Consider the following 18,038-nt stretch of genomic DNA (forward strand, 5'->3'; position numbering starts at 1 on the left):
GGGGGGTGAGGCAGTGGCTCCATGTTCTCATCCGTTTGCCCAGCATAAGGCGGTCAGTCTCTGTAGAAAAGATCCCCAAGGTGTCTTGGCCAGGCAAAAAATGAGAAAAACCCCCTAGCCATGTGCCCAAGGACTGACTCTAGCTCAAGGTGACCCCACGTGTCCAGGCCTGTGCTTTGGGGCTTTCAACACCAGGCTTTTGGGGAAGCAGGTTGCCACACCTTTCTTCTGAGGGGCACCTTGGTGACGGTGAACCTCCAACCTTCAGGGTGGCAGTTGAACACATGAACTATTTGTACCACCCATCGGCTCCAAAAACTTTTGCGTCGTTTTGATGCATGAAGACCCCATGTGTGTCAGAGTAGAACTGTGTTCTCTTAGGTTTTTAAGAATTGATTTTTTGGGAGGAGGGGAAGAAGGGGGATTGCCAGATGTTTCTTCTGAGGCACTTGTGGGCAGATGGGACACCGCCAACCTTGCAGTGTGACTGAGTCTGTAACCCCCGGCCCTGCTGAGGGATTCCATTTTAGCCGGAGGTAGAAGTACATCCTCACATCCCTTTCTTCCCACCACTGGTGTCCTCCCAAATGCTGGGGCTAGCAGTGGCGAGTACTGAAAATGGTTAACTCTGTTGAAAGGGTATTGCGCGGCCCCAACTCTTCTCTGAAGAGCTTTCAGCTGGGCTCGGGCTGAAGCATCCTGTCTGCACAGAGGACATTTAAAAGGGGCGAGCCGGAGAAACTTTTCCCATCACACACACATAATATTCACAGTGCGGCACAGTCTCTTTACATGCAAGCAAATATACCACCTGGATTCAATTATCTCATTCTCTGATGTCTGCAATTCAGTCTCTCTAGTAAATCTCCCAGCCTTTGAAAGGTCTGGCTCAATGGGAACCTCCATGGAGACAAGCTGCCCGTCCGATTCTGTCTCACTGGGGAGAGCGGGAATTTGCGGAGCAAGACCTTGCCCTCCTTGCAAACTCCTTCTCGCTTCCCAGTGGGGCCCTGCCAGCTCAGCCTGTCTGTTTGCACTTGACCAGCTCCCACCTGCCCAGTGTGTGTGACAATCAAGGCCAGGCCAGAGGGTCAAGGGACGGAGGCTTTCTATTTGATCAGTCCTAGGTATGTATTGCTGGCTGGGGCAAAGAGGTTTTGGGGCTGTGAAAACATGTGCAGGGCTGGGAATGGGTTCTCAGCTTGTAGGGCACAGAGGTCCCCCACCTAGTAGATGTGTGAACTTCAGTGAAAATGGAGCCTGGTGCCCAGGAGCTCATAGCTCTGCCTCTGGTGTGTGTGTGTGTGTGTGTGTGTGTGTGTGTGTGTGTGTGTGTGTGTGTGAAAGATGTGATGGAGCCGCCCTTCACAGCATCCTCCTGAAGAGGCTCAGGATGAATCCTAACAGTGTTCCTTCCTCCAATGCTTCCCAGATGTCAACGGTGTGGAGGCACTAAACTACTGCTGTCCAATGGAGAGACCGGGAGCCAAGCAGGACAGGGATCCCACCCTTGCCGAGGCCACTGGCAGTACCAGGGAGGTTCGCCATGACAAGCTGACAACTGTTCTCCTGTGCTGAGTGCTGGATGCAGGGGGCTGGTGGGAGCCCTGCAAGCCATGAGAGCTTAGAGGAGGGGTGGCCAGGTAAGCTTGCCGGGAGGAAGGAGCCAGGAGAATGAGGGAGGGGGCAGGCAGAGTGGAGGAATAAGAGTGTGGCATTCCAACTGGAGGGATTGCCACAAATTAAAGTAAGCCCAGACAAAGTAGACCTGTGGCTACCTTATTCGCTCCACTCACGATGAGCACGCACTGCAGGGGAACTGTCCTATAGGCTTTGCCAGGCCGTAAGTGTCTCTGGCAGTGGACAGCAGTAGCTTTCTTTCAGGAAGCAGTTGGTGGGTTTGAACGCTGGCTTTTCAGTCAGCGCAGCGTGCTTTAAGGGGCCGGGATACCAGACTTCCTTGAAAATGGGTAGGTTCACTATCACTGGAGTGTCAGGTATACCAGGGATGGGGCTGGGCATGAGGTGGAAGCTGGGGTCAGATCCTGAAAGGTCTTGCGCATCAGTCAGCCCAAGGTGCTTGCCTTTCCTCAGATGGGGGCTCGTGCTTATTTTGCACGCCCCGCCCTACATGGTGGAGCACTACCTGTACAGTAAGTGACCTTGCCAACTTTAAACATCCCTAACCTCTCTCCATCTGATGTACTTTGGATGTGTTATCCAGAGGGACCAGCCATTGTGATTGGTAGAGGGTCCGTGTGAAAAAGGAAGAGTCTTCACAGGACAGACTGACACCAGGGTGGCAGCAATGGGTGCAAGGATACAAGTCTGCACAGTGGACGGAGACTGCACGGTGTTGTATCTTGTTGCACAGGCTGGCTATCAGTCAGACAAGGCTTCACAATGCCTAGCAACCTCCTCACTTTGACGAGTCCTGGTAGAACAGTGGGCCAAACATTGGGCTGCGACCCCAAAGGTTAGTGGTTTGAACCCTGCAACCGCTCTGTGGGAGGGGGCTGAGGGCTGTAAAGAGTTACAGCCTCGAAAGCCATATGCAGCAGTTTTACTCTGTCCCATGAGGCAAAATAGACGCTACCGAAATGCGTCTGCTTTAGGTTGGGGGTGCGGTGCCTCTCTTTAATAATGAAAGTGAGTCCTCTCAGTGTAGGTGGAGATAACTGGTTTGGAATGGCTCCTGTGTACTGGACTGATCACACCGGAGATAGTATCAGTTCAAGATCAGCTGGCAGGGGAGGCAGGAGCTAGGGAGGACGAATTTGGCCAGGGCCTGCATACAGTGTGAGGCTGAGAGGCCCCCACCTGAGGGGAATTTAGAGTTCAGATCTCTGCAACTTGCTCTCATGGGGGTGCTGTGCACACCGAAAGCATTCCCAGAAGGGTCACCAGAATGGGGGGACCCAGAGGCCACATCTGAGGTGTAGCTGATAGATTTTGGAGGTGTGTTCAGCCCAAAGAAGAGGACTGTCAGAGTAGCCATGAAGGCAGGTGCCCGGGCTTGGAGGGCAGCGATGTGGCTCCACTAGGACTCGGGTGAAGCCTTTCAAGGAAGGCACAACGTACAGAACACAGGGTGGTCCAACAATGCAACAGCCCTCGCTTCGCAAAGGAGCACCCATGGAGGGGGCTCTGCCAGAGAGACGGGGAAGGCTGCCTGGTGCTGTTGGTAGCCACTGAGTCGGCTCTAAGTCATAGCTACCCTGCGCATGTAACTGTTGGCCGTGGAAAGAATTGGGCTCATGGTGACCTCCGGAGAACTGTACTGGGTAGCATTTCCAATGGCTGTTAAGTTTTGCAAATAGGTCACCAGACCTTTCTTCTGAGGCACATTTGGGTGGACATAACCTCCAGCTCCCTGGTTAGCAGCTGTAGGCCTTAGCAGAGACCATGTATAACGCAACAAAATGTTGCCCGGGAGTCCAAGGCTGTGCTGTTGTGTGGCGATCAATTCTAATTCAGAGTGATCCCACGTGACAGAGCAGAGCTGTCCCCCAGGGTTTCCCACGTGGTCACTTTATGGTAGTAGATGCCATGTTTTCTCATGGGGTTGAGGCTGGTAGGTCTGAACTTCCATTGCACCAACAGAGGGGCTTGTTCCCAACTCACAAGGGCCCTATTTCCCATTTGCAAGACTAAAACCTTGAAGGGAGCACACAGCCTTATCTTACTCTCCCGGGAGCGGCTTGGTGAAGCGCTGACCTTCCGATTGGCAGCATACCGCCTAGCCCGCAGCAGCCAAAGCCAACGCCATAGTTTACCTCACTCCTTCCCGACACTGCGTCTGATGCTTGTCCTGTACAAGCCGTACAGTGAAAAGACAACATCCACCCACGGCCGCCACCAGCCACTCCCTTTCATTGCAGGAACAACCCTTGAACCCTGACTCATTTCTGCAAGGTGGCAAGAAGCACCTTCTGACAGGTGCCCCACCGGGGGCAGGACTTTTCCAGCTTGCCTCTCCCAGGCCAGGCCTGGGGACTCTCAGCCCTTGGGAATATCAGGGACCTTAGCTGCCTGGCCTGCTTCCGCTGCCCCCTTGCCCCCCACCCTCCAAGGCCTGAGAGCAGTAGTCGGGGCCCGCTTCCCTTCCGTGGGTTTGGGGCTCCTGGTGAGTGATGGCTGCATCTGGCTGGAAGGTAAAACAACTGTCGGCATTGCATTTGGCCCGTCTGTCAAAACACAGCCCGGCCCTCAGCAGCTGGGGCAGGGGGCCTTGAATGGGGGCAGTGTCCCCAGGAACAAAGCCCACTTTCACGCCAAGTGCCACAGAGATAGTGAGCACCCTGTTCTTCTCCAAACACGAGACCAATGGCACTACTCGTTTTCCTGTTTCCTGGGCTCTCCTGGTGGGATTTCGTTCTTTCTTTTTTAAGGCACCGAGTTTTAACGTGAATCAGGAAACGTATAAGGGGGCAAGCCGGGTGTTGGAAAGTGGAATTCTCGCCCCCAAGATCCAGCATCCACACACAGAACCACAGGAGAGAAAGGCTTTCCCGTTAGCTGGTTTGGCAGCAGTCTCCTCTCTCTTTCCTGTATCCAATTGTGCCCACAGCCCTTCTTTAGCCAGTGTGGGCTGACCACGCACGCAGGCCAGAGCTAGGCACTTCGTGGGACTAAAACGGAGCTGTCGCATTGAAACACAGCCATCGCCTTTGAGTTTCAGGGAGACTAGCAATACAAACACTACCAAAGAAAGCCCAAGTGATACGTGTTTTAAGAGAATTCCTGCAAGAGGGCTCCGGGGACTCGGGGCTCAGAGGAACTATTTCCACGTCAGCATTGCTCAGCACGGCAGCCACAGGTTGCAGGTGCCCCCTGCACGTCTGAACTGTGCAGCTCTGAGCGGAGTGCACCATGCTCTCTGGATTCCGAAGAACTAGGGCCGAGCGTCGAGGAAGGAAGAGCATCTCTCTCATTCGTACATTGTTTTCAGTGCTGGCACACACTGAAGAGATAATGTTTCACATCTATTTTGGGGTTAAATAAAACTGACTATGAAAATAAATTTCATCTGTTTCACATTTTCTCGAAATGCGACGCTGGACGCATTTTAAGTTACACATCGTGATTTGTGGCTTGGGTTTGTGGCTCGCGCTCTATTTCTTTTGGACAGCTGGCTTCTAGGTGGGGAATCCAGTAAGGCTTCCTGCCCTGAGATGCGGGGGCGGTGGCTGGGCCTTGAAGAATGGACAAGACTTGTACAGATGAGGAGGGGGTGGTCACAGAACATTCTAGGTAGAAAGAACCATAGAAGGTAGCACGGGAAAGCGGGGTTTCTTCAGAAAACCACAAGTGGGGACAAGAGACCAGTGGGTATGAGTGTAGAAAGGCGGGTTGGGACCAACCTGGGAAGAACTTTGCAAACCCCAGGGCTGGAATATATGGAGCCTCTAAGTTCTCTACTCTCTCACCTCTTAGCCAAGAGAATGTGTCTTATGAGAAGACAGCCCTGTGTCTTTTAAGTATGGGCCTCGAACCAGCAATGCCAGCAGCAGTTGTGAATTGACTAACCTTGAAAACCCAGGAAGCCTCACACCCTAATCCATCATCTTGGTAGGTCCACATACGAGGGCCAGAACACTGGGTTTTGACAAGCTCTGCTTCATCTACTTGCTAAAGCCTGAGAACCACACATAGAGGTCGCTTCAGCAGCTTGAGGGCTTTGAGGGTTAGCGGCTGGAGCCAGACTTTGGGTATGTGGTCCAGGCGTGGGGTTTATCCCTCTTCTCCAGGTGTTTCTTCAGCCTGCTAAAGTCTGAGCACCCCAAACAGAGATCATCTCTGCTCCTTACAGTCTTGTAATATTAGACCCGCGAGCTAGGGAGAAACATGATAAAACACGGCCTCGGGGCTATGGAAGATGGCCCACTGGTTGTGGGGAGGGAGGGTGAATAGGTGGTACACAGGTACGCTGGGGGAGAGTTTCTGCCTAGAGAGAAGTCAGTGGCCACGGCGGTTCAGTGTGGGATTCTCTCTTTGTACGTGGGAGACCTGGGTTTGATGACCAGACACCGAAGCTCACGTGCAGTCACCTCCTGTGTGTCACTGGAGGCTTGACTCTTGTGATGCGCTGAACCCGTGTCTGTGGCACTTCCAGCCTCAGATAGACAAAGGCAGAAAGGACGGAAGAAAGGCCTGGCAACTGAGTACCAAAAACCAGCCACTGAACTCCCATAGGTTCCCCCCAGTTTTTGTCTTTCTGCCATCCCCTTTTCAAAAGAAAACATTCGTCCTGCAACTCATCATTCAGGATGACCTTCAAGAGATCTGCTTTCGCAAGGAGCCCAGATGGCGCAGTGGTTACATGATGGGCTGCGGACTGCCAGGCCCCAAGTGTGATGCCACTGCGGGAGAAAGATGGGCCTTGCTGCTCTGAAAAGAGTGCCCATCTCAGAAACGTACAGGGCCGTTCTACCCTGTCCTGCAGGGTGGCTAAGAGCCAGCATCGACTCGATGGGCTTGAGTTTGGTTTGGGAGTCTTATCTGCAGTTGCAGCACCCCCTGGATCATCATGCCACCATCTTCCAGGGGGGCGGCTAAGGCCACTTTGGGAAAGACTGCTGTATCAAAGCTTCTTAAATTGTGGGTCGGGACCCCATATGGAGCTGCATAACTGAATGTGGGAGCTGTGAAATATTTGGCAACAGTAAAAGGTTTCTGACACATAGTGAAGCCAAGGTGTTTCTGGCAGCATTTGCCTGTGTTGCAAATGTCTTGGGCACAAAGGAGTCCAGAGAAGCACAAGTTTAAGAAGCTCGGCTAATTATTCGGGACTGGCCAGTGTTTTGCTTTGTTGTGCATGGGGGGTTGTCTGGGGCCAGATTGGTGAAAGTCTAACAACCAAACGAACAAGCAAGCAAACAATTAAACAGACATGAGCTCCCCACCCTCCACCCCGCCCCGGCCCTTAAAGAAACCATTGTCTTAGAGTTGATCCTGACTCTTAGAGACCCTATATGACAGAGAACAATGGCCCCCTATGGTTTCCAAGGCTGTCAATCATTCCAGCAGCAGTGTCCCATGGGTTTGAACCGCCAACCTTTTGATTAGCAGCTGAATGCTTAACAACTTCAGAAGCAGGACTCCTGATCACGAGAAGGGAGAAACTGGAGGAGTCCTGAAAGGACCCGGTTCAAACCTTGAGGGTTGTGCTGGAGCTGGGACTTGGTGAGGTGGCGTGAGATGGGTGGGGCCGGAGCTGGCTCCCAAAGCTCCAGCAGGAAGCCAGCTCACAGTTTCCACTGCGTCAGGGGTGCCTTGCCTTGTCAAGGCTGACTCCGAGTTTAATGGGACTCTCTTGGATGCTTCCACCGGTGTGTGCTTGTTATCACTGCATTTTAATGATGCCCAGGGCTCTGCCCACTCAGGGCTGGGACGTGAAGGTGGCTGGATTGGAACACTGATGCGATGATGAGAATTATACAATTGGAGGGCACCCTTCTCCGCCCACCCCACCCCCATCCCTTTTGTCCTATAATCACGCCTTTAATGAGGAAAACTGTCCTATGAAATCATTTACTTCAGAAATACTCTTAATTACGGATGACTCAGACTGTGCCGAGGAACCGTGATGGTGCAATGGTGAAGCGCTCGGCTTACCAAAAGGTGAGGGGTTTGAGCCCACCGGCCGCTCTGTGGGAGTTGGATTTAAATCAAAAGCAATGGTGTAGTTTGGAGATCTACATGGGAAGGGCGCAGCGGGCCGGGCAAAGGATGGAGGATGGTCTTACCTCCACCACTCTCTGACTGCAGTGTATTAGATGGTCCCCAAGGACCCTTGATTTTGCAGTGGGCTAAGCACTGGGCTGCCAACCAAGAGGGCAACAGTTTGGAGCCACAAGTGATTCTGCAGAACAACGACGAGGCTGGCTGCTTCCATAAAGACGGACAGCCCAGCGCAATGGAGCAGTCCCACCCTGTCCTACAGGGTTTCAAGGGGTGGGAATGCTAATCTGAGTTGGAATCTACTAGAAGGCAGCTATCTAAATGGCCATTACTGGTCTCTTCCCAGCTAGAGCAAAGAAGAGTAATACAATCGGAAAGACGTGGAAATAATGCCTCCAGCCGATGAACAGACCACACAAGCATCAGTATCCAACCCTAAGACCAGTGGAAATAGATGGTGCCCAGATGCCCCTGCCCACTGCTCCGCAAAGACTCCCCTTCGGAGGTTCTGAGAGAGTGAGAGGACAATATGTGAAGCAAAGGCCTAAATTATAAGAGATCAAGGCTTACTGGGACAGAGACTTGGGGGGAACCCCAAACTATGGCTCTTACTCATCTGTCAGGTCTAGATCTGATCCCATCCCTCGTATTAGAAGAGTTAATCATTAGAAAAAAATGAAAACTCAAAACAAACACACACCCCCCCGGCCCCCCGCCAAAAGATTACAGCCAAGAAAGCCCCATGGGGCAGTTGCACTTTGTAGCACGAGTGTGTGGTCCTGGGGGTCGGAATCAACTGAACAGCACGGAACAACAGCAAAACTAAGAGGCTCTCAGTACACTGGGAGAGATGCCCGCACAGAGGAGCCCTCGCGGCACAGTCTTGGTGCAACCGAGAGTGAGGATGCTCAGTGCAGGGGCAGGGGCACTGGCCCTCTGCTCTTGGGGCCCCAGCAGGATTCCTTCACAGCAGAGAGAGAAAGAGACATATGAGGGGGAGGGACAAAGGGAAAGCCACCCTCGTGGCTGGTGGGAACCCTCAGAGACTGAGCAGTTAATCCCTGGAATCTGCCTGCTCCTGACAGATGGCCCACCTGTCCCTGCATGTGTCCCCTGCCTCCGGACACAATGGAAGAAACAGAGACCCTCTTAGTGGCCCGGAGCCAGGTGGCGGGGTGGGAGGTGGCACAGACAGTCTGGCTGGGGCATGCAGTTGGCCTGACCAGCAGAGCCCTGCCCCATAAGCTCCCAGCAGCTGGGGGTCCCTGTGGCTCCCAGTGCCAGGCTGCTTGTCTCTGAGCCTTCTTTCCGTGGTCCCTGTCTGCCAGCCCTGCCCTTCAATTCTGAACCTGTTTTCAGTCCAGATCTGAGGCTCACTGCCATCACTGGCCTGCAGCAGGCTGCGGTGGTGCCCGGGCCAGGGCTGGCTTGTGGGCTGACATGCAGAGCCCCATCACAGAGCATTCTCGAAGCACTCTCCCACATGATGATCTGCACAAACTCCCCAGGGAAGAAGGCAGGCAGAAGAGGTGGCGTTAGGCATGATGACTGCCCCTCTATCTACAAAGAAAGAGTGGCCCCTGTGGACAGGCTTAACCCACGTCTTGCAGTGAGCAGCGTAGTAACCAACCAAAGAAGAACCTGCCATGGCTCAAGATGGCTCTGCTGGTTCTCCTCTGGCCTTCTGCAAGGGGACAGCTGGGGGAGTGGGTGAGATACAGAGGTGTCCCAGGAATCATTTCCAGGGGGGAAAGGCAGAAGCCAGATCGGAGCAGGGTGAGGGTGCCTGAAACTTGGGCATTTCTAGGCCCCTCGGCTCTCGGGGCTGTGCAAGTTCTTGTAGCTGTGCACAGAGGGAGTGGATGTAAGGTAGAAGCTCTCATCTCACAAGCTAGGCCAGAGTCTTGCCAGCCTTGTGCTGAAGGACTGTGGTCTGCGGACTTTCAATCTGAAAGCCAAGCCCGAGGCTCTCTCCACCCCTGTATACCTGGGAGCAGATGGTGGTCTGGTTCGGAGTCCCCACAGGGTGTGGGATGGGGGCAGCAGATGGTTGGGGTGGGGTAGCCCCACCTCCAGCCCCATCCTGACAGCCCACAGGCAGGGAAGTCACCGTGGCCCCTCTGTGGAAGTGCCAGGCTCTCCACTGCTGCTGACATGCTTTACACAGCAGCGCCTTTGGCTCAGCAAGTCTCCAGGGGAAGATGCCCATTCTCTCTCTCTCTCCTTCTGAGGGAGAGAGCTGTTTGTCTACAACAGGATTGGAGAACGTCTCACTCGGGTCTCGTAAGACTGGAGAAATCATCAATACCAGCTACCACCCCACGTCTCACCAAAGCGAAGCGGTTCCAGGCATCACATTCCAAAGCCACACTCACTGGCCCGGAGTCGAATGAGACTCACAGCCACCCCATGGGACAGGGTGGAACTGCGTCTGTGGATTTCTGAGACTGTCACTCTTGATGGGAGTAGAAACCTCTTTCTCCTGAGAAGAAGCTGGGGGCTTTGAACGGCTGACCGTGTAGTTGGAAGCGCAATGGGTGACCATCACGCCCCTGGGGCTCCTAGTCATCACATTAGAGGTGAGTTTGTGAGATGTTTGGTCAGCATGGCCCATGAACAATGTTATAAATACCTAAATGGCCTTAGGTTTCCCACCCCTGTCTACAGGATACCTGATTCTAAACCTCCCATGCTACGGGGGTGGGGTAGGAATAAGGTCTTGTCCTCTTCTTAGATCTGCTCCCAGGGAACTGGAGGAAAGTGCTGGGGACTGATGATGGCCAGTATAACCCCCCTGGGCAGTGGGCTGAGCTTGTTGCATGACAAGAATTAGCAGCAGCAACAGGGATGAGGACGCCGCCACGTATCCAGTCCATCCTGTGTGCGTGGGACTTCATACATCTTATCCCACTCGGTCCTGAGAACAACCTGCGGGCCAGGTCTTCATACCTCCCCTTTGTTACCTACGGCCACCAGCTGCCGCTAAGACAACCTCAGATTCACAGCCACCCCAGGCTTAATGGGATGACAGTGACATTGACAGACAGCTCACACTACCCTGTCCTGAGCCCCTCCCATGATCAGCAGTGGATCAGGCCATCTTGATTTCACTGATTGACTTTTGGAGGCAGGTTGCCAGGCCTCTCCTCCTAGTCTTTTTAAAGTCTGGAAAGGCCATTGAGACCCATTTGACATCACTGCAACAGACAGACGGTGGTAGCAGTGCATGAGGCACACTGGCCAGGACTTGCAGCCAGGCTGACTTTCAGGTTAAGTAATCTGCCTGTGGCAGAAAGACCTTCACATCCAGGCCTGTCCGCCACCCACGCCAAGGTGGTTGGGCTGAGACAGGAGCAAAGACTAAGAGGAAGGCCCACTCACAGGGCGCTGCCCCAAGGGCTGGCTGTTCCCCCACCTGCCACAACGTGTCTCCCTTGCTTTCTAACAAAGATTTGGCAGCTGGTGCATCCGGAGCCAGACTCCCAAAGAGGTGACAGCAGAAGGTGGAGAAGGAGACACGTTAGTGAGGGTGGGTTGTTTGTATTTTAAGCGGGCTAGGATCAGAAGAGTGGTGGACGAGGCTGGGAGCAGGTCCCCCACCATCCCTCCCCAGCCTCTCCTGGAGTGCTGCTCAGTTAGCACAAAGCAGGGGTCCCGGAGGGGTGATGGCGTGGTCATGAACGGGCTGGTGACTGCAAGGTCAGCAATGATAAACCCCTAGCCTAGCCACTCCCCAGGGGAAGATGAGGCTTTCTACTCCTGAAAAGAGTGAGGGTCTCAGAGACTCATGGAGGCAGTGCTGCCCTATCCTACAGGGTTGCTACAAGCTGGAAACCCTCAACAGCAGCGAGTGTGGAGGGTACTGGAGGGAACCTGGACTGCGGTCAGGTAAGAGCTGTGTGGCCTTGGGAAAGCTGGTCTGACCTCAGCCAGCCTCCATTCCCTTATCTGGAAAATAGGCGAGAGCAAGGCCGGCCCCACCTCTCTCAGGCTGCGGAGGAAGCCGAGCACCCGAGCTCCAGCTTTTTTTCGGGGCAGGTCTTTGCCAGGGAGCAATTTCCCAGTAATTAATGAGAACAACTCATTATTATTGCTCGTTCCCAGTGTTAGACCCACTTCTTTAAAAATCCATAAGCACCTGTCCAGAACTCCTTAAATCCTTCTAAAGCAAGCCCCTGCCCGTCCCCTCAGCTGTGAAAGCCACATGATCAATATCATTTGTGAAAAATGGCAGGAAAAGCTCTGGCAAAGCCGCTGGAGGCTCCAGAATCTCTGATTGCAACTAAAGCAACATACAACCTTCTGGCCAGAAGCTGACCCCAGGGCTGCCTCCCAACAACTCCTGGCTGTCTGGAGACCTGAGGGCGGAGAGCGGTTCAAGGAGAAAATCTATTTTTAATGATGCGGGGGGCGGTGGGGAGAGGAGTGACGTGATTGAGTAATTCGGCATAATTAAAGCGATCTGTCACTCAGGGAGAGGTGACAAAGTTGGGTGAAGTTTGCAATGGCAGTTTCTCCTCCTCATTCATAAAACCTGGGACATGACAGTCCTGCAGGAGCTGAGGCAGAGAGGATGATGGGAAACGAGGGCGAGGACAATGGCTTCCCCTGAATCCTGTTTTCAGGTGGTGGGTATTATTAGCCATCAAGCTGGCTCTGACTCTAGGTGACCTTGTGCACAACAGAATGAAATATGTCCCTCCTCTGGGCCACCTTAAGAAATCCCGGTGGTGCAGTGGTAATGTGCTGGCTAAGTACAAGGTCAGCAGTTCGAAATTACCAGCTGCTCTGAGGGAGAAAGATGAGGCTTTCTACTCCCATAAGGGGTTACAGTACACCCCAGGGGTGGTTCTACCCTATCCTGGAGGGTCACCCTGGCCAGGAGCTAGAATCGACCTGCGGGTTGTGGGCTTGGTTTGGTCGGCCACCTTTGTGAGCATTGGGATACTGGTGTTCATCGGCTTGCCTGCTGTGTTTATCCACCTCATCGAGGGATTCCCTGCTTTTCACCAACCCTCTACCAAAGACAGTGCCCTTTCCTAGAAATTATTCTTTCCTGCCAAAGTGTCCAAAGTGGATTTGGGAAGCCCCAGTCCTCTGTCACTTCCAGTTTGTGTGGGTAACATCTGTAAATTGTTGCCTTTCATTGGCCACCAACTTCCTCCTTTATAAAAGACAGATAATAGTCATAGCAACTTCCCACGGTGATTTTGAACTTTAAGTAACATCTGAACCTAAAGAGCTGTGAACAAGTCGGCGCTCGGTCGCGGTAGCTGTTCTGCTCAGCCTCTACAAGCAGACCCCACTGAAGATGCATGGTCTGCCTGGGAAACCTGCCTTTGCTTTGCACTCATGTGTTGGGCAACCTTGGACCAGCCACCTGGTGTATTTAGGCTGGAATTGCTCCTCCCCCTGAGGGTGGGGTTTGAACATCTCAAGAAGAGCAGGATGGCCATCCAATTGCTGCCCTTGTTAATGGCACAGCGCCTAATGGAGTCTGAAGTGTGCAGAAACCCAGGACCCTGGGCCCAAAGAAGCAACAGTAAGCCTTGTCCTCAAAGGATGAAGGTCAAGCTTGGGCAATGAAAACACAGGATGGACAACGCATGGAGAGATTCACAGCGCTACACCACATTCTCTCAGGCAGGCTCCTCTGCCAGGGATACGGAGGGGGTAGAATCAGGGCCCTTTCTAGTTAGGCTTTTTGGAAGGATCTACAAAGAACAAAGATGCTGATACTGTGTTGTCTCCATGACAACAGAGGATTTCTTCAGTTAGGGAAAGAAGGTAGGGTGGGAAACAAGGAAGAGAAGCATTGGGGAAATGAGGCCTCAGAAATAACTCAGACAGATCTCTTGCCTGGGAACCAGATGCCTGGATTAGCCAGGTCCTATGAAGCTCCCTATGGAGTCAACATTGACTCAGCTACCCCAGGAGAGAGAATGTGAGGATGGCAAGTTGATAGAGTAACAGAGCAACCATGCTTTCCTACCCACCCATCCTTACTCATTCTTTCCATGCTGTCTATATGTCCCATGCTAGCAGCCAGCAAGGTGCCTGGGGGTAAAGAACCCAAGCCTAGCCTCACCAATTGGAACTGGATAAAGCCAGAGAACTGGGCATCTATTTAATAAATCCTTGTCTCCCCAGGCCCTGCCTCCTGGACTTCTAGCCCTGCTCCCAGCCCCACAATCTCCAACCTCTAAGAGAGTCTGAGAGGAGGGTTTGGGTTTCCATTCCAAATTCTCTGTGAAATATCTATGGTGGGTAAGCTTAGGAAGCAAAATTTGGGGTGGGAAACTTCACGAAGAGGAGCCCAGGAAAAGGGGGACCAGAGATCTAGAGAAAGAACATTGATTTTGTCTGGGCGGAAGGTGAAGGATCACTTCAGTGTTGCCTGACATGAGGAGTTGGGGGATTTATGCTTGGGGGAAGCCTTCGATCAGAGGGGAAGTTGGGCCATGGAGACTCTACTGCTCAGAGCATACCGGTGTTTCCCTGCCCAATTGGTGAGACCCAGCCGGCCATTGGAAACGTATCTTACACCTGCGTCTCTTTAGGTTCCTTATACTGCGTCAGTGGCATGCCATCGAGTAGTTTCCAACACGTAGAGACCTCCTAAGACATGTTAGCACTGGCTCCAAGGGGCTTTCAGGACACAGTGCTTATGGAAATGAATGGGCTGGTATTTCTCCCCAGAAGCCAGGAGGTGGGCGTGTGTCCCCAGCCTTTCTGTTTGCAGCCCAGTGCTCCACTGCTGCTCCACCAGGGCCCCTTCTTCCTTCACAGCAGCGAGGCCTGTGTGCTCCTCCGCTGACTCCAATTTCTTACACAAAATGGAGCTGTAAATACCCACTGAGAAGCTCCTCACTCTTGCTCAGTGATTCAGATTTCAATCTAATCTCCTTAGAAGTAAATCTACTATACTGAAGTTCTCCAGGAACCCCGCTCCCCTGGTGGCACAGTGGACTAGGCACTAGATGGTTCACCACAAGGTCAGGGTGCAAACCCGCCAGCCTGCTCTTGGGGAGACAGAGTCACCTGCGGCCCCGGGAATGATTTACGGTCTGAGACACCCACTGGAGCAGTTCTTCTCAGGGGGCTGTGACCACGTGAGAAGCTTGGGAGGGGTTCTCTGGGCAGCCAAGGGAGGGAGGAGTAGACAGGAAATCAGAAGCTGGAAAGCCCTAACAGGAGACTGGCAAGCTTTAGGGAGGAGGCAGGGGACAGGCAGGTGAGTGGTTCCTCTCTGCCAGATGTGGATGGCTCGAGAGGGAGAGCTGGCCTGGACGCATCACACGGCTTGTCCAAGAGGACCCCCCCTGGAGGTGGTGCTGTAACTCCACTGTCAGTGGAGGGACTGCAGGAAAGTCGGGGAGGAGGACAGGGTGGCCAGTCTGAAGGCAGTGCTAGCTGCTTGCCAGGGCTGATGCCAGAGCAGCTGAGCATGGGTGCACCCACGCCACCTGAGGGAGCCAGCCCAGAGAGGCAAGCCTCCACCAGCGTGCAGAGCACAAGGCTGTCTCGAGACAATTCCAGATCAAGGGAGAAAGAGCCTCTCTGGCCTCCTCCCCTCTCCTTCCTCAGAGGTTCAGAGGAGGTAGTCAAGTGAGAAAGGAGCGAGGAAGCAGGTCCCCCAGACATTGACACAGCCATGGAGGTGTCTGCAGTAGGCCCAAGCCGAGCGGGGGAAGCCCCGAGCTCAACTACAGTCAGGGTCTTCATTTGGGCCCGGGACTGGATATCATGCTTACGAATTGAGACATGCTTAAGATTTTAAGTAACCACGGGACTTTTTAAAATCAACTAAGAGTGAGCTAAGAACGATGCAATTGCAGAGGGCAGAATCAGACCAGGATGATGAAAAACACAGTCAGCAGGGAGCTCATGGATGTAGCAGTCAAGAGGTCAAATGACACTTTGTATTGGGTACATCTGCTGCCCAAGACCTCTTTAAAGTTTTCAAAACCAAGGATGCTACTTTGAGCAACAAGGTGCCCCTGACCCAAACCATGGTCTTTTCCATCAGCTCATGGGCATGTGAAAGTTGGACAGCGAATACGAATCAATGCACTTGAATGCTGGTGCTGGCAAAAACAACCTGAAAGTACCATTGGCTGCCAAGAGAATAAGCAGATCTGTCTTGGAAGAAGTACAGCCAGAATACCCCCTGGAGGCAAAGACGGCGAGATGCAGTCTCACCTACTTTGGACATGTTGGCAGGAGAGACCAGTCCCTAGAGAAAGACATCAAGCTTGGTAAAGTAGAGAGGTGAGGAGGAGGAGGAAGAGGCTCAACAAGATGGATCGACCCGTGACTGCAACAATGGGCTCAAACATCAGGCCCTTGTGAGCATGGTGCAGAAAGGGGAAATGGTTCGTTCCATGGTACATGGAATTGCTGTGAGTTGAATCCGACTGGAAGGTAACTAGCCACCACAACACGCGTGAGCTGGTGAGCCAGGCAACCTGCTGGGTATGCACAGCCTCATAAACAGGCCCGCTGTAAACATCTCGGAGGGACTTCACTGGCTGCACAGTGGAGTCAGCGTCAGTGTGCTGGGACCCCTGTGTGTCAGAGTGCAACTGTACCCCATATTGCTTTCAACGACCGGTTTTCCAGAAGAAAAGTGCCAGAATTCTCTTCTGAGGTGACTGGGGTGGATTGGAACCTCCAACCTTTTGATTAGCAAACAAGTGTGTTAACCCCGTATACCACCTGAGGATTCCACTAAAGGGATATGTCAGTGGTTCTCAACTTGTGGGTCACCACCCCTTTGGAGGTCGAACAATCCTTTCACAGGGGTCACTTAAGACCATGAGAAAACACCATTTCGCAATATATAATTGCATATTGTTTTGTGATTAATCACTATGCTTTAATTATGTTTATGTTCAATTTATAACAATGAAAATACATCCTGCAGATCAGTTATTTACATGATGATTCATAACAGTAGCAAAATTACAGTTATGAAGTAGCAATGAAAATAATTTTATGGTTGGGGGTCACCACACACGAGGAACTGTATGTATTAAAGGGTCGTGGCATTAGATAGGCTGAGAACCACTAGGATATGTGGTTGTTACATAATCTGTTGTCAATTTGAGACTTGAGAGTGGAGGGGTGGAGTTTAGCCTGCCAATCAGGTCACAGCTTGATGACCTCATTTGGAGGTGTTAAGGAGATAAATAGCTCGATGGAGGTGGGACACTGACTCCCTGAGAGACATTACTGATGACTACAAGCCTGATGGAGCTATACTGATACAGGCAGAGCCCTGGAGCTGGCGGAGCCACATGGAGACCCCTGCCAGCACTGAGATGTTTCTACTGCCACTGGATCCACAAGACATTTCACCCACTAGCTTGTGATCTTCCTGCATTTGTCATCATTGCATGTGTTGCATGAGTCTGAAGAGGAATTTATAGTTTGGTATCAGACATATGGGCTAATATTAGACTTATGGACTTGATCTGGACTGGGATGGGCTGCTTTCTCAATATTCAATTACTCTTGTATATAAAGCTCTTTCTTATATGCATATGAGGGTCTATGAATTTGTTTCTCTAGTCAACCCAGACTAACACAGGATAGTAGGTTTCATGGATTAAATTATTCCCCCACATGCTGGGAATCCTAACCTCAATGCCACTGGCTGTAATCCCATGAAGGAATGGTCTATGCTTGTAGTGTAAGGTGTTTCTTGGGTCCATCTGTTTGGCAATAGAGAGAATATAGACAATCGTGCAGAGAGAGAAGGAGGTAAGACAGATGCTGAGACACATGGAGATTTCCACAGGAAGAACGTCCTCCAAAGCCCTTCCACCCAAACAAAGTCTTCCCCTCGGCCATAGTCTCAATTCCAACTTCTAGCCTCCCAAACCAGACCAAACTCACTACCAGCCAGCCTGTAGGATAGGGAAGAACTGCCTCTGGGTGTTTCTGAGACTGTAATTCTTTACGGGAGCAGAAAGCCCCATCTTTCTCCTATGGAGCGTCTGGTGGTTTTGAACTGTTGTCCTGGCAATGAGCAGCCCAATGCTTAACCAGCACGCCACCAGGGCACCATCCTGAACTGTAAGGAAATGCATTACTGTTTGTGAAAGCCACCTCCTTACAGTATTTCTGTTACGGCTGCACCAGCAAGCAGAGAGGGGAGGAGACAAACTCTCCTTGCATTGTGACTGCGCCCATCCCTGCCTCGCACATGGTGTGAGGGTCTTCCGAAATGGCCAGTCTGATGCTTATCGTACAGAACCTGGGCTTGGGGGAGCCCGTTGCTGTTACTTCTCATACAGACGGATAGCGTACAGATAAAGGATTTTAAAGAAACGGAAGGAACTCTGGACAAG

General features: G+C 52.4%; 1 protein-coding gene across 1 annotated transcript in view; it reads right to left on the reverse strand.

Moving 5' to 3' along the window:
* Positions 1–18,038, reverse strand: part of PLXNA2 (plexin A2) — a 234,164-nt gene that overhangs the window by 100,006 nt on the left and 116,120 nt on the right. The window contains exon 6 of the mRNA XM_004699851.4: positions 3,777–3,799. Coding sequence (XP_004699908.3) covers positions 3,777–3,799 — 23 coding nt within the window. The remainder of the gene's footprint in view (positions 1–3,776; positions 3,800–18,038) is intronic.

The sequence above is a fragment of the Echinops telfairi genome, unplaced genomic scaffold, assembly GCF_000313985.2.
Source record: "Echinops telfairi isolate 266 unplaced genomic scaffold, ASM31398v2 ScPeMD7_7424;HRSCAF=8462, whole genome shotgun sequence".
In the NCBI taxonomy this organism is placed as follows: domain Eukaryota; kingdom Metazoa; phylum Chordata; class Mammalia; order Afrosoricida; family Tenrecidae; genus Echinops; species Echinops telfairi.